At 47.2% G+C, this 16,717-nt stretch overlaps 1 protein-coding gene across 1 annotated transcript in view; it reads right to left on the bottom strand.

Annotated features, from left to right (window-relative positions):
• Positions 1-225: 225 nt before the first annotated feature.
• Positions 226-16,717, bottom strand: part of PDILT (protein disulfide isomerase like, testis expressed) — a 31,159-nt gene continuing 14,667 nt past the window's right edge. Inside the window, exons 4-12 of the mRNA XM_012736085.2 lie at positions 16,380-16,513; positions 14,552-14,689; positions 11,457-11,567; positions 11,246-11,371; positions 8,172-8,369; positions 6,033-6,153; positions 3,499-3,677; positions 2,006-2,089; positions 226-640 (exon numbers count right to left, since the gene is read on the bottom strand). Coding sequence (XP_012591539.2) covers positions 359-640; positions 2,006-2,089; positions 3,499-3,677; positions 6,033-6,153; positions 8,172-8,369; positions 11,246-11,371; positions 11,457-11,567; positions 14,552-14,689; positions 16,380-16,513 — 1,373 coding nt within the window. The 3' untranslated portion in view covers positions 226-358. The remainder of the gene's footprint in view (positions 641-2,005; positions 2,090-3,498; positions 3,678-6,032; positions 6,154-8,171; positions 8,370-11,245; positions 11,372-11,456; positions 11,568-14,551; positions 14,690-16,379; positions 16,514-16,717) is intronic.

Raw genomic sequence — 16,717 nt, 5'->3', positions numbered from 1 at the left:
GGTTGCTTAACCTCTCTGTGCCTCGGTTTTCTCATCTACAAAATGAGGTAAATGAAACCTAACTTCCAGTGATGTGGGAACTAGATGAACGCCCCGCATGCTGTAGACACGCATTCTGTGTCGCTATTACGGCTTCCTTGCAGCGCTGTCTGAATTCCAGGCGGAGCAGTGCTTCTAAGGCAGCACCAACCGGGAGAAGGAGGTAATGAGTACAACAAGGCCAAAGACATTCAGGGGCTTTATTATCCAACCCCCACCTGCCCCAAAACAGTCATATATACTTCTATTGCAATAGATCCACTCAGAAAATGATGCCAGGACCTGAAAATAGGCATCTTTCCTCCTGGTCTTGGAGAAGCTAAAGTTCTTCCTTGACTTTCGTTTTCTTCTCTTGTTTCCAAGGTGCCTTTGGCTTAGCCACCACCACCACCTCCTCAGCTGGTTCCTTCTTCGCAGCCGGCTCCTCCAGCTTGGTCACATTCTCCAGCTCAGACAACTGCTGCTCCGGTAACTCTTTCTCCACAATAGGTATCTCCTTTTCCTCCACAATAGGTATCTCCTTTTCCTCCACAATAGGTATCTCCTTTTCCTCAGCTAGCATCTCCTCTTCCATCACCTCATTTTGCTCAACAGACAACAGCTATTAAGGAAAAGGCGGACAGGAGGGAGGGAAGGAGGAAGGGGATAAAGAAATAGAGACAAGAAATATGTGGTAATTGTGATTATAATTGACAAAGTTTGTTTTTCTGGAAGTGCCCAGAGAGAATTAGTCTTTGGCTTGCAGGGTCCTCAGAGATGCTAAAGATCTCTTTGGCTTGGGTGGTAAAGTGCCCAGTGTAGCTTTGCCCATCCAGTAAAGCCCTTTTAGGGGAAACCACTCTTCCTCCCCTCTATGCTAAGTCCACATGTGTGGCAGCCCCACCCCTAGCTCCAGGCCTGGGCAGATGACCAAGGTTTAGCGAATGTGATCCCTGCCCAGGAAATTTTCTGGGACTTCTAAGAAGTAGGTGCTTTCTTTCTAAGCCGGGACGGTGTTATTTTGGAGCTCTGGGGTAATCTTTGACCCTCTATGGGGAAGCAACTGCTTGAGAAGGAAGCCCACATACAGGAAGACAGACCCAGGAAGACAGAAAGTGAGGTTGACCCTCTGGGTTAACCTATGCCTGATGTTCTACCAGATATGTGGGATAAATTCCCACTGTTGTTTAAGCCAAAGAGTGGTGTCTCTGACATTTGCAACTGAGCCCCACCTAATATAGATGGAACCTTCCAGAACGTAGCCTCTGAGGCATGGTGAGGGGAACCAGGGCATTGTGGTCCCATCCATCAGGAGAATAATGCTAGAAGGCAGACTCCCATCAAGACATGGGGCTACCGGCCAGGCGTGGTGGCTCACGCCTGTAATCCTAGCACTCTGGGAGGCCGAGGCGGGAGCATTGCTCCAGGTCAGGAGTTCAAAACCAGCCTGAGCAAGAGTGAGACCCGTCTCTACTAAAAAAATAGAAATAAATTAATTGGTCAACTAAATATATATATAGAAAAAATTAGCCAGGCATGGTGGTGCATGCCTATAGTCCCAGCTACTTGGGAGGCTGAGGCAGAAGAGTTGCTTGAGCCCAGGAGTTTGAGGTTGCTGTGAGCTAGGCTAATGCCACAGCACTCACTCTAGCCCAGGCAACAGAGTGAGACTCTGTCTAAAAAAAAAAAAAAAAGACATGGGGCTCCCATCTCGGGAGAGTGGGCCAAGGGAAGCAGCTTTAGGAGCTGTGTGTTAAGGCCTTTCTGGATGTTTCTAAGTGTGCTATTTCTGCTTGCTCATTGCAAGTGCCCTTGAAATAAAGGTGACTAGTAAAGTCTCCCAAATTAGATGGTTATCCATCTATCCTCAACTATCTCGAGAAAGCACAAGATTATGGAACCCTTGTCACACTCTCTTGTAGTCAACTGAGTCCCTGGTAACTCTGTGTGGGACAGAATAATCCAGCGTGGTGTTGTTGCCCCTTACCTCGTCCTCCACCCTGGCCTTGACGTGGCTCTCCAGGAAGTCAGAGAAGCCCTCCAGGGTATGTTCCCCCTTGTACACTACAGCCTGGGAAGAAACAGAACAGGGTCAGGGTGGGAGCGTCTGCAGCAAGGTGCTCATGGGTTGCTGCATAGGTAAACTGAGGGTCACATTCCTAACAACCTGGGTATGCTGAGCAGGTGCCTAAACCTCTCTGGGCCTCCATTACCATGGCGCTAAGATAAGGACAATAAAAATGTTATCAAGCTGTGATATGGCAGATCAGATTGTGGACTATAAAACCACATAACCAGGGCTTAAACCTTGGCTGCATTACTTAGCGATGTGGTCTGGTTGCTTAACTGTTATAATTCAAGTTTCCTCAGCTATAACATGGAGACAGTAATAGTACCTACCTCATAGTGTTGCTATAGGAATTCAATGAGTTAATATAGGTAGAACGCTTAAAAGAGCACCTGGCTCCGTAGTGTGCACTATATGCATTTGCTATTATTATCATTATTCCTAGAGGAAGAAGAGTTATCATTTTACAAAGCATCTGGCACATGGTCGGTGCTGTCACCACTAGTTCCCGTTCCTCTTGAAGCTGCTTACCACCCTCTGGTTCTCTAAACTCCTGTTTAGGTAACTTAAGATCATGGCACTTAGCGCATCTTCTCAATCCAGCCTCAGTTTCCATGACTCCCCCACGTGCACCTTCTGCATCAGGAGGATGACGCCTCTCCTTCACGGTGCTGTAGTCATCCTTCTGCCCACCTTGTCCCACCTGTAGTGCACAGCCCCTCCGCTACCCTGAGTTAAATGCCCCCCATGCTCCAGTGTCCTGTGTCTGCCTGGAGACTTCCGGTCATGCCTGCCTTCCAGAATCTTCCCCTCTTGATGGCAATTGCATTAGAGATGAGCCCACACTGTGATGACTTCTAGCCCACACTGGGCCATACTCTTCTGAGCAGCAGGGACCCTAGCCTCACACTCCTTTGATTGATACCCTTCCCCACAACACCAAAGTGGCCTGGAGAGTGTGTCCCATCAACCCCGGTGGTGGTTGGCGACTGTAACCCCCCCAGGTGTAAAAGAGGTTGTCTCTAGCATGCATCGTCCTTCATCTGGTAGCACCCCACCCCAACAGTCGCATGGGAGATCCCCGCCCCCCATACTCCATTCAGCCTGGGTAGAGAGCTCTGCCCCAATTCTAGGGGGAACCATGCAACCCAGGCCCGGCCACCAAAACACCCACATCCACTTGGCCACAGTGACCGCGTCCGGGATGGGCAAACGGCACCCAGTTAGAGCGAGTCTCGGAGCTCTCGTGGAAGCTACTGGAAAAGACTCTTTTCGGCCTTGGACACAAGAGGATGATAGGTGCGGACGCCGGGAATGCAGCTGGCTTGGGGGAAAGCGCGGCTGGGATAAGCCGAGTCCCTGGTGGTGACGAGAGGACATTGTCAGGCACGTGGGCGCCACGGGCCCCTCACCTGTTCAGAGTCGGTGGGGAAAAGCCTGAAGAACGGGTACCGGTCCGGGTAGGTCAGCTGAATGTCGTTCGCCATGATGTCGATCTTGGCGATGGTGATGGAGGAGTGGTTCTGGTACTTTCTCCCCAGCTCTTCCAGCAGCGGGAACAGCGCCCTGCACTTTTCAGACCAGGGCGCGTCTGGAAGAGAAGGGCCGCCGCTCAGGCCACGGGGACACAGACGCCGAAAGCCGCCCTGCCCCCGCACACCTGCACCTGTGCTGCTTGGCGGACGCCCGCCCTCTTTCTTTCAATCGCTTGTTAGGTTATTTTTACCTATCGGCCATAACAATACCTGATTGTTATGAAATAAATTAGGAAAAAAATGAGCCCGATCCCCTTCCATCCAAATACTAACACTTTTAGCATGTTAATGGTTTCTTCTATTCTTTGTTTTTTTAAAAAATAAAATAAAATTCATTATTGTAACATGGTGCTCCCCTCCATTAGAAGAAGAAAGCCAAGAACAATGTTTATGCCGGATGATTCCTTCTGTTCTGCTGAAGAGCGTGTGCGCATGTGTGTATGTGTATGTGTGGGGGGGTGTATGTGCATTTGTGTGTATGAGCGTATGTATATGTGTGTGGGGGTGTGGCGTATGTGCGTGTGTGCGTGTGTGTGTGTGTGTGTGTGTGTGTGTGTGTGTGTGTGTGTTCGCTAGTTATAGCGCAGGGCTTTTCCAACAGAGGTTAAGCTACTTGTTCAAGGTCACCCAGTAATTAAGCAGAGGGAGTGGGATTTGGAGACAGGATGCTTTAACTTGTGACCATTCTAGCACAAGCATAGTAATGATATAACATAATATGAATATGAATATAAGATGCCTTTTAGTCCAGTGAAGTGAACAGATGTGCCCAAGAATTGTGATAAGTACAACTGTCCTCTGGAAAGGGGACCCTGAACTTTCTTGTGGGCAGGTCTTGATCTTTGAGTCCAGCCTGGGCACCTGGACCTCGGGAGAGAGCAGCTTCAACAGGAGGAAAAGCAGACCTCACCTGTTTGTCCTTCCACTGAAGCTCAAAGCGTCTGGCTGTGTGGGAGGAATGGCCTCAAGGACCCCCGACACCCCATGCCGGGATGATCCCCCCCCATTCACAGACTGAGTGCCTTTGTGGCCAAACCCCCTGCCGCCGCAGCCCTGGCTGGCTCCCCGGAGCCCAGCAGGTCCCAGTAGGAACAGGAGGGGCCGTGATGGCCGCAGCCCCAGGGGGCCAATCCTCCAGCCCTGCTTCCAAGAAAATGAGGCTGCTTTTGCCTTTTACCAGAGCCAGATGGGTGTTCTCATGACTGCTAGTGTCACCTAAGTACAGAAAGGCTGCACCTAGCCTGTCATTTAAAGGCAGCAGATTGTGGTGATTCAGCCACACAGACCTCAGATGCCTCGCTCTGAAGATAGGAGCCCATGCCAGCGAGATTTTAAAAGGTCTGCGTGATGCAGTCCAGCCCTTGCTTTAGCCTCAAGGAAGTGATGGCATCAGAGCTTGCTTTAAACTTCTTTGCCTTGCTACTGACTGTGTGACCTGGGGTCCAGTGATTAACCTCTCTGAGGTGGGGTTCCCTGGCCTGTGTCCTGGGGAAAGCTGCCATACCTCCTCGCAGACCAGACGTGACACAACCTGCTCTGATGGCAACTCATGCCTGGCTCATTGTAAGCGCTCATTAAATGTTAAAATAAAAGAGGTGTCCAGGGTGAACTTCAGTGGCACCTTCCTCTGTGTCTCAGGGTGGGAGAGAATGCCTCTGGCTTTGGCTCTCACATGCAAATCAGAAACCCTGGGAAAAGGGCAGTGGTCCTTAGGGAAGCAGTAGAAATAATTATAATAATAGAAAAAAAAATAATAGCAATAATAGTTGTCATTGATCAAGTGCTTACAATGTGCCAGACACTGTGCTAAGTCCTTTATATGAAGGATTGGGGTCCCCCACCTCATAGGGACCATTTGATAAGTCACCTAAAGCCAGAAGCAAAGGAATTCCATAAGGATAGTTATGAGTGTAGGTGCTGGGGCCGGACTGCCCAAGTTCAAATCCTAGTTCCAGCACTCATTGGCTGCATGATACTAAAGAAGTTTCTTCACCTCCCTGAGACTCCGTTTAGTCATCTGTAAAGTGGGAGCAATAATAATAGTTGCTACTTTGGCAAAAGATGTTGTGAGGATTAAATGAGATCATGTACGTGGTAGCTCAGTGTGAGACCTAACTTGCCCTGGAGCACCCAAACAGTGTTAGTCATCAGCACTGTTGCTGTAAATAGCCACAGGCCTGGGTTATGTGAAAGGCATTTCATGCAACATTCCAGAAGTTAGATATTTGAGCACAGAGTTGCATTATTGTAGCAGATAGCATCTTGACCCAATCTTTTGGGCATCTGAACACTACCCCTGGCATGGTGCATCAATGCGTTTTGGAGATTCTGGCACCCAAGAATTCAGGAGCAACACTTGAAAAGTAGTGTGGGGACCCATTGCGCCCCATCTCCTCTGTGCAGGTACTTACAGAACATCACAAATACGTCCCTTTCCTTGTCAAAGACCACAATGTTGAAGTTCTTCCCCACGAGCTGCTTAACCAGTCCCTGGTCCCAGTATTTTGGAATGTCTTCACTGGACTGGTGTTTCTAGGAAGCAAATTCAAGAGATCTAACTGTCTGCAGAATGAGGTTCAGGACTGGGGCTTCCCACCCTGGTTGAAAACAAGTAAGGTTTTTCTCTTATTTTCTCACATGCAGCTTGGGAAAGACTTTTGAGATGCTGAGCTAGATGGTGAGCTTGCTGTGAGCCTGGATTGACCAGGGCAAATGGGTTCCAGAAGGCTGGGGAGGAGGCAGAGCTCTGACCTTACTTACTTTCTTTCTCTCCCCAAGCCCGGGCTCTGGAAAGGACTTAAAGATTCTTTCAGTGGGAGCATAAAGCGGGTGTGGGCTGGGCATGGGAGATGGGAAATGGTGAAAATGATGGGGAGCTAGGAATGGGTCCTATCAGGGAGACAGCATAGATACTAGGACGGATGCTCATTTCTGTACCAAGGAAAACGAGGAGGCTCCAGTATAAAGACTTCTATTCTCTCGGGGATACACTGGCGGAGCTCTCGGCCGAGAGTGACAGTAGGAATGGCTACTGGAGGAGAAACAGGCTCTGAGATTAAGAAAAATGAGCACACCAGGAGACACGTATGCAGAGGTGCCAGGGTGTTTCTGAGCGTCCGTGGAGGTTTGGTTTGTGACGTCATGGAGCCCACTGGCCTCACGGTGATGTCACTTCTCTCCAGCATTGGCCTGGAAGCAGTGGGGGGCGTTAAGTGGGTTCAACCAGAGTTGGAATTTTGCCTGGTGAGTGCCACAGGGTGTGCGGGAGCTGAGGGGTGGAGCGGAGAAAGGGGTTGAGGGGAGCATCGTGAGAGCAAAGAACTGTGCAGTGCAGGTTGATGGACGGGAGCACTAAAGAGATCGTGCAGTGGGGACCGGGATGTGGGAGGCTGTGAGAAGCTGAGGAATTGTAGCCATGTGGGTGCTGGAGAAGGGGAATCCGCCATTCAGAGGGGCTGCCCTCCCTAGGGTGCGGCCATGAGAGCAAGTGGCTGAGGTGGCAGGAACACGCCCACTACTGGGGAGGAGAGAACAGGATTGTAGATACTGACATCTCTGGGAATGACGGCAGAGTAGGGGGTAGGGAGCGCGTCTGCCACCAGGAGCTTAAGTCCCCAGAGGGAAGGGAGGTGGGCAGGGACAGCAACCTGGGGGTGGGAGCACGCAGCCTAACGCCCACCCCACGAGCAGGGACACAAGCAGTCGGCGGGTTTTGAAGGTGGAAGGAGGAGAAATGGCTGGGAAGATGCGAGGAGGACAGCAGCCTCCCTGCTCGGCCGTGACGATGTGCGTCTGAGACAGCTTCCACCTGAGCAGGCTGCAGGGAAGCCACGTCTCGGGGGAACAGGTGGAAGGTAGTAGAAGCATTCAGAGGTCAGGGGACCACAGATTTTGGGTTGCCTGGAGAGTCTCCATTTACTCTTGTTGTTCCAGAATATTTTTAAAGAATGCCCTCTTTACTCCCAAAAGGGTCCCGGTTTGGGAAAATATTAATAGTTAATATGGTGGCCTTACTCAGCAGGGTAGCCGAGGATATAGCAAGTGCTAAATAACACAGCCATGCTGCGTTATGTGGCTACCTTTCTGCAGCTTCTCCTCCCTGTCAGCAAAACAGGCCCCCTGCTTTACCCCATCCAGCCAAGAGGTCCCCAAAGCCTTTGAGGCTGAACCCTGATTGATCTATGTGTTCTATCCCGTCCCGGCCCCCAAAGCAAGCATCCACCCTTGGGCCAAGTAAATCTTTAACATCAGAGCTGGTAGGAGGACAAAAGCCTCCTTTTCAAGGATAAGGTGCCCACATTTCTACTGGAAATTCCTGCAAAGGAAATGCCTCCATGCTACAGCTAAAAAATTAATAGTGGAAGTATAGGCTCAGGATCGGACAAAAGTTGGATAGATTCAAAGTGGGGAGACGGGGGGGATTTCCCCACATTTGGGCCAAGAAATTGATCTCTATTCTGCCTCTCCATCCAGGTACCCAAAGCCAGCAGAATTACAAGAAAGGGATGATTTCGAGGTTCTGGATAAGGCTTGTCCAAGAACAAACGTACCTTGGCATTTCTACTCAGGAAGTTGAGGCCGAATTTCCTGAGGTTGGTGAAGGTTATCTCATCTGAAGGCATTTTGTACCTGGCATCGGAGCTCAGGTTTAGGAGTTGGACAGATGGGATGTTGACCTCTGTGATCCGGAAGTACTCAAAGACACGTCTGTTTCTGGGTTCGTCTGCGTCCACAAGGATGAAAAGGATCTGCCAAATTAAATGAAAATTTTGTCTCGCTGGGTTCTTCACAAGGGAGGGAAACTGCTGGAAAGCTGTGGACTAAAAGAATTCACATAGGGGGGTCGATGGTGCACCCGGGAAAGACTTACTGAAGGCCCCCTTTCTCTGGGCAGGTGCAGCCCTGCACCCAAATGCACCACAGGCAGCAGCCACCAACCTGGTTTCGGCATCCTTGTGCCACGTACTGTGTTTCCCTGAAAATAAGCCCCAGCAGGATTTCTAAGCATTTGCGCAATAGAAGCCCTACCCAGAAAATAAGTCCTAGCGATGGGCGTGGCTGCGCGGCATTCCTGCACAACCCATGCATTTCATTGCGGAGCGGGAAAGAAGATGTGCAGCCCTTCTCATCTGCCCCATCGTGACAGCTACTATCCCAGAGGTGACCGGAAAGGTGCAGGCAGCCCCACTAACAAGGTCGGCTCCCTCTGTCAGGTCCCAGCCATCCTGTGCGTGCTGCAAGCTGAGGCTTTGAGGGGAAAACAACACATCCCCTCAAAATAAGCCCTAGGGTGTCTTCTTGAGGAAAAATAAATATACCTGTCTTATTTTCGGAGAAACATGGTACCACCCATACAACTTTAGGAAGTCAGGAAGTCCTGAGCTCCCATCCTGGTTCTATGCCCTAGTTTCCTTATCTGTAAAACAGTGATTATAATAGTAGCTACTTTATAGTGTGGCTGTGAGAATTAAGTGGGACAGTGTATGTAAAGGTTTGGTTCAGTGACTCGCAGGTAGACAATGTTCACTATATGCTGACTCGTTACTATTCAAAACTATTCTATCAAGGAAATCCATGATTGCATTCACTCAGTCATTCAACAGATATTCATGGAGTGCTCACTATGAGCGAGGCATTTTACCAAGCCCTGGAGATACAGCGCTGCCCAAAGCGGATGAAATCCCTGCACTCAAGGAGCTTAAGTTCTAGTGGAGACGACAGACAACAAGTGAGTAAACAAACTTTTGAATTCAACAGCAACGAGTGCCAATTCGATAACAACACAGGGCCCGGTGACAGAGAGGAACCGCCCGGGTCGGGAGATTACGCAGGGTGGTCAGGGGGAGAATCGAGGAGCTGATATTTCAGCTGGGACCTGGGCGATAGTAGCAAGTCAGGGAACAGTGATGCGGGCGGCGACCACTGCCAGTCAAAGGCCTGGGGGCCACGCAAGGAGCTGAGGGTGTTCCAGGCACAGAAAAGAGAGGCCAGTGAGGCGGAAACTGTCAAAGATGAGGTCGGAGGCCCAGTAAGGAGCGTGGGTTTAGTCTGAACATGATGGGAGGCCACTAAGGACAGTCAGCCAGAGAGTGACATGATAATCAGTTTTAAGAGTGGGAGCAGGAGATGAGTTAGAGCCACAGCAGCCACCTGGGGTCAGATACTTTCAGGTCATTCATCCCTCAGAAGATTAAGGCCCCTACTATGTGCTTCTCTTCCCAGGTGCTAGGGAGATTGAAAAGCAGAGCAGATGTATCAAAACCATTCTTGCATAGGTCCAGCAAATGTTGGCCACCTTCCATTTTCTCGGCACCAGGGTGTAGAGGTGAACAACATAGGTATGGGTGTACCATCTACCGAAACAACATAAATCCAACTGTTTATCTTTGGCTCTCAAATGGACCACAACCAACAAATGGCATTTGGGAAGCTCACAAACTAGGGTGACAGCCATTTAGAACTCCATCTCCTGACATACACCAAAATAAATAACAGCTAGATTAAAGAGTTAAAAAAAAAACTGGAAGAAAATATGGCTAAGCATTGACTAGTATAAGACAGGAGAAATAGAAAGCAATCAAAATGCCACCAAATTAACTACATCAAAAATCTTAAAGTGGAAAATTGAAAAAAAAAAGTAATTCTTGGAAATAAATTTAAAAGAGGAATTTGTGTGATGGGAACTATCTTCCTGGAATATAATATAGCGGGACGCAGTATGAATATTAAGTGACATTCTTTATTTTAGGTTTCAATAGTAAGTGACATTCTTTATTTTAGGTTTCAATGTTCTTAATTGTTTTGTTTAATTTCAGAATTGCTTTTTTTGTAAGAAAAAAAAAACTGCCATTATCATACTCGTGATAAAAATAAAGAGAAAAATAAGGAAATAGCCCTCATAGTCTGGGTAATGGTAACTACATTGAATATAGGTACAGCACTTAAGAGAAGCTGGTTTGTTTCTAATGATGATAATGGTGACAATTGATAGTAAACACCATGCATTGTACTTTTGCTCATTGCTTTACATATGGATTGTCAGATTCTTACTATAACTTTCCATTTCACACACAAGGAGATGGAGGCTGAAGGTTTAAGAAACTTGCCTAAGACAACATAGGTTGGTAGAGGCAGAGGCTCTGAACTCAGGTCTGTGATGACGTTACAGCCCATAACCTCAGCAGGTACTTGCCAGAGATCGGTGCTGCTTCACACTGCAGGTTTTTCTCACTCCCTGACCTGAGGCAGGAGTGGTCTTCTCTTCCCCTCACCTTCTGGCCAAATTTTATCACACTTGTCACCCACTCTTAGTAGAGTGTGGTCCATCAAGAAAACAGGCAAGACACCATGTTCCCATAGTTATTACCAAGATGAATGAAGAAGGAGGGTAGATTTGGCAACAAAAAGAGAGATTGGGCAGAAAGAATGGAGGGGACTGATTAAAAATTAAATAGTAAATTATATATAGCAATGATATGCAAATCAGGAAATTGGCATGCAAAGGCATATGCAAATCTTTCCCAACTTCATTTATAGTAAGCAGGGCAGGTAAATGTTCTCACGGTCTGCAGGTTTTGGATGCCCACCCAAGAGCCCCCAAAGAGCGGTGGCACATTGTACAAACCTTGTTCTGGAATTCCTTTGATGCCAGTTTATAATGCTGAATTATGGTATGGTAGGACTCAGAGCTTTTGGAGACAAAGAGCAGCATGTGGTTCAGGATGTTCAGTTCATAAATCAGATCCTTATTCTGAAATTATAAGGAAAACATGTCATCCCCAAGCACACACAGCCGCCCCAGCTACTTTCTCTTGAGTAAACTTTTGCTCACTGACCTCAAGGTTGTATTCAAGCACAAAATCTGTGAGGTGCTGTTTTATGATGTGAAGGAGGTCTTGTTTGTTGGTATTGTCATTAACAAGCTCTTGGCGGTTCACAATCTTTCCCTTAGACAAAAGAAGAAAAACATTGTAAGTCGTTAGCTTCCATGATATAGGCACTTAATAAATGTAAATAGAACAATTTTCCCTTTGGATAAAAGAGAAACACTGAGAGAGGGATGATGGCAGGTGTAGTCCATAATCCAGGTACTTAATAACTATGAACAGCATGCACATTAGTCTGTGGATAGAATCTGGGTATGTAGCAGCTATGAAAATCTCAGATCTATGCAGACAGGGAGTGTAATTGATTGACAACCCCAGCTGTCATGCTCTTAAATCCATCAAAATATTTGTGCCTAGGTGGAGCAACTTCTCACACCCTACTCTCCACCAGTCACTGAGGGCATCAGGGATATCAAGGCAAGCCAATGTTCCTGGGAGATTTGGAACTTCCTTGATAGGTGACTTTGATAAAATTTCTTAGAACCCTACTGCAGTCAAAGACTCTTCCACTCAACCCTCCTTCTTTCCAGGGTCAGACCTTCATCATGGTCTAATGGTTCTCCCAGTCCCCCTAACTCTCTGTTTTCCTTCAGAGGCATTGCCCCTAATAAATATTTTGCAGTCTAATCCTCTTTGGTTACTGCTTCTCAGAAGGACCTGGACTAACCCGGGGAAGGATATAATTCTCTGTAGCTCAGGATCAAGGTCAGTAGGTAGAGAAGAAGGAAGCAGCTATCTACTCCATCTCCTTCTCTTCATCTCCACTAATCCCACCCTAGCCCAAACCTCTCACCTGGCTTCCTGCAGTGCTTTCCCGATGGACTTCCAACTTCTCCCCTTGCTTCTTTACAATCTAACTCCCCCTCGCCCCCCACACACTTTAGCCAAAGTGATGTTGTTAGTACACAAATCTGATTATGTCATTATTTTCTTGCTTAAACACTTCATAGCCCCACCCAGTTGTCCTCTGGATAAAGTCCAAACTCTTTGAGGGTCATAACAATAGTCTAATACTACTTACTAGAGAGCTCATGCTACGCCAGCCACCGTTCTAAGCATATTATATGCACTAATTTATTTAATCTTCATAACATCTCATTGAGCTACATACTATCATTTCCCCCATTTTACAGGCAGGAAATGGAGGCACAGAAAAGTGAAGTAACCTGCCCAAGGTTGCTCAGCTAGCACAAGGTGGAGGCAGGCTTCAAACCCAGGCAGCCTGACTCCAGTGCACCTGCTTTTTACCCATTCAAACACACTGAATCTCTCTCAAATGCATTGTTCAAATGTGCTCTTTGGCTTTTGGTTTTGTGATGGGGTTAACACTACAGAAATTTTAATTTTTTATGTGGTCCAAATTTATTAGTATTTTCTTTTCGTCAGTCCTGAGATTTCTGTCTTGCTCTGTAAGAGGGCTTTCTTTTCCACAGTTTGGACACAATGTCTCCCATGGCACCTTCTAGTCTTTCTATGGTTTCTGTCTATATATATATATATATATATATATATATATATATATATATATACATATTTTTGAATCAGGGATTGATCTGGAACTTAACTTGGTAGAAGTGGTGATGTATGAGCTCCAATTTTATTTTCCAAATGGTTACTCAATTGTCTCAACACCATTCAATCATACATATTTTCTCCACTGATTTAAAATGGTATCTTTCTCATATACCAAATTTCCATATGCATTTGGATCTATCTCTGGACTTTGTTATCCCACTCAAAATCACAGATTATTTTATTCCTCAGCTTAAAACCTTTCAATGACTACCAGGGGGGCCAAGAAAAAGAGTAGTGTATCAGAGCCTTCTCTGAAAGTCAAGATCTAGACATCACTCTACCTACCTCTTGTGTGGCCTTAGGCAAGTAACCATACCTCTTGTAAGCTTTATAACATGGCTGCTGCAAAGATGCGGCTTTTGTGCAGGGGAGGGCGAAAGGCATATTCCAGACATGTGCTCAGGCCATGTGTCTAGAACAGCAGTATTCAACAGAACTTTCTGTGATGACGGGGAAGCTCTGTAAATCTGTGCTGCCCAATACAATAGCCAGTAGCCAAAAGTGACTACAGAGCACTTGAAATGTGGCTAGCGTGACTGAAGAACTAAAAATCTAATTTAATTAATCTTAATTTAAATGTAAATAGTCACACATGACTAGTGGCTGTCCTGTCGGAGAGCTCGGGTCTGGATCCCAGAAGGGGAGGAGAGAAAAATACTCGATGAACTCGGACTGGGAAAGGCCTTGGGACCTCATTAAGGAGCTGAGTCTTTATCTTAATACGAGGAAGCCATTAAAGGACTTTCGGATGGGGAAGAGGGAAGTAATCATCAGATCTGAATTTTGGACAGGTTACTCCTTAGAGGGCAAAAGATAATGGGATAGACTAGTTGGGTGGCTGTTCCAACAGGTGATGGGAGATGACAGTCTCTTGATCTAGGATGGTAGCAAAGAGATAGAGAGAAATAGAGTCAAGGGATATTCTGGTTATAAAACCAATAGGGTTAGGGGTGAATTGGTAAGAGGGAAGTGTTAGGACGATGCCTGGGTTTTCTGGTTTGTTTAGCTTGTATGGGCGTGGGGGTGGCGCCATTCCCAGGGGACACTGGAAGAGGATCCGGAGAGGATATTATGATTTTGAACTTGGCCTTGTTGGGGCATCTGCTGCCGCACATAAGGGTCTAGAGAGTAGAGAAGTCTGGCTGGAGATGGATATTTATAAGTCACGGGTGTGGAGTGTCGGTGGTAACTGATCATGGAGGGCGCAAGGGGAAGTGTGGACCAAAAGGAGAAAGGGGATGGGAGTGAGTCTCGACGAGTGCCATTTGCTGGTTAAAGAAAGAGAGAGACGCTTACAATCGCTAGAAAGGCCAGAGGAACATCAAGAGACTGTGATTTCACAGGCGTCAGCTAGTCCGACGCCACGGAGCTCACAAGTGGCAGAGCCAGAATTTGCATCCAGAGCCCATACGCTTCCCACCACTTTGAACTGGAGACCCCTGTCACGAGCACTGGGATCCAAGTCCTACCTTTTTGAACACCAGGACGCTGTCCAGGGTGACATGGAAACGCCCAACAGTATTCTTAATCTCTATCGCTCCAAACGTCAGCTCTGGGAAGTCTTTGATCGTGTCGTAGAACAAGTCTGCTACTTCTTCCTCTAAGTCCTGTTTAGGAAAGACTGCTTCGTAAGGCTTTGGTGGAAATCATGTGTCTTGCTTATTTAAGGGGAAGAGGGAAGTGGTAGCTGATTCGTCTCTTCGCTTTTCCAAATTGTGGGGATTTGCTGGGTCACCTCAATCCACTTGCATGGGTATTCCACACCCAGAGTGCTTCCCTGGCTATGACTAAAGCCACAATAGGCAAGTCCTTAGAGATCAATGGAGAGAATGGATAAACTTGACCTCTTTCAATTATGAGATTAAAGGCTGTTCTAACCCAGGGATTGAGACAATTTTTTTTAAAAAAAACATTTCTTTCTAATTGCTTTCAGGAAAGGCAATTGATTTGACCACATGTAATAACAAAGGTGAACGTAGTATCAAGATATGGCTATCGTTTCAGCCCTCACTCTTTAGCTTGAAAGAATATTAAGGCCAAAAAAAAAAAAAAAAAAAACTCTCAAAGGAGTGGCAGGTGGGGGCAGGAGAGGCACATAATCTCCCCACGTGTATATACAGCACCAAAATTCTGACTTCTACTGGGGGAAGAGAGGAGTCATCAGTTTACAGTAAATGAGTCAAGACACATGAAAAACTCATTCTCCAAAAGCAAAAAAAAATTTGCAAATGATTTATAAATACAAAAAAATCAATAAAAAGCTATCCTGAGACATTGCATTATTATATCTAAGTTATTTATATCCTTCCCTGAATATCTTCCCCTGCTGCACCTATGATGAGGGTTGGTGTATTTTTAAAGGGGTGCATGTTTACAACGTGTTGTTGGCTTTAATAGATGGGGAAGCTTGGAGAGAGCTTAGGGAGAGAGACTGGCCTGGCTCAAGCATGGCTAGTGGCTGTCAGAATCCTAGAGAACAACGGCTCTCGAACCAGAAAATAAGATATCTTTTCATTCAGTGATGTTCTAAATCTGCGGTCCTCAACCCCCGGGCCTCGGACTGGTACTGCTGCCTGGCCTGTTAGGAACCAGGCTGCACAGCAGGAGGTGAGCTGCAGGGGAGCCAGCGAAGCTTCATCTGTATTTACAGCCGCTCCCCATCGCTCCCATCATGGTATAAGCTCTGCCTCTTTTCACACCAGGCGTAAGATTCTCATAGGAGCAGGAACCTTCCTACTGTAAACTGCGTATGCAAGGGATCTAGGTTGTGGCTCCTCGTGAGAATCTAATGCCTGACATCTCTGAGGTGGAGCCGAGGCGGTGATGCCAGCGCTGGGGAGCGGCTGCAGACACAGATTATCATTAGCAGAGAGATTTCTCTGCACAATAAATGTCATGCACTTGAATCATCCCCAAAACCATCCTCCATCCCCATCCGCAGAAAAATTGTCTTTCATGAAACTGATCCCTGGTGCCAAAAAGGTTGTGACCCACTCTTCTAAATGGACCCCAAAAAAGACTGGTTACGCTATGGAAACTCATTAAATGTGTATGTCAATCTCCTCTCTTTTCTCTCCGTTCCTGTCTACATTTCTAGCTAGCTTGTCTGACCACTTTAGCTTTCAGTTTTTCTTTCTTCATTTGGACCCTGGAGCTTTCCCAGAAAACCAGCTCACTGGCTGGGGAAAATTGAGCATGGGACAACCCAAATGGAAGAGTCTCCTCACCCTGCCTGCTCCCAGACACGGTACTTCTCCCCCGTAGGGAAAGCCCCCTCCCACCTCCAGACCCCAGTACCTGGAAGAAGCCAATGATGACCAGGTGCCTGGATTTCACGAAATTGGCCACCTCCATGCTGTTGTTAAACAAAAATGCTTTCTGGCTGATTTGTCTTCTCAACCAAACAACCAAGGCAGTAGATTCAACCACTCCTGGAGAGAGATACAGTCCAGTGGGTCCCGCAGAAGTGTATTCTTGAACACAGGAGCAAGGCCTGTCTTCCCCAAGTTTAATGACTAGATGCATCTTGCCTTGGGCTCCCACCCCGTGAAGGCCAAGGTTGCTTCCTCCATTCCCCCGTGCTCCAAGGCATGAACGCGAACACCAGCAGTTAAACATTATTGAGCACTTACCAA

Source organism: Microcebus murinus, chromosome 19 (assembly GCF_040939455.1).
Source record: "Microcebus murinus isolate Inina chromosome 19, M.murinus_Inina_mat1.0, whole genome shotgun sequence".
In the NCBI taxonomy this organism is placed as follows: Eukaryota; Metazoa; Chordata; class Mammalia; order Primates; family Cheirogaleidae; genus Microcebus; species Microcebus murinus.
Note: the sequence above shows the minus strand (reverse complement) of the source record. Positions and strands in the feature narration are given on the sequence as shown.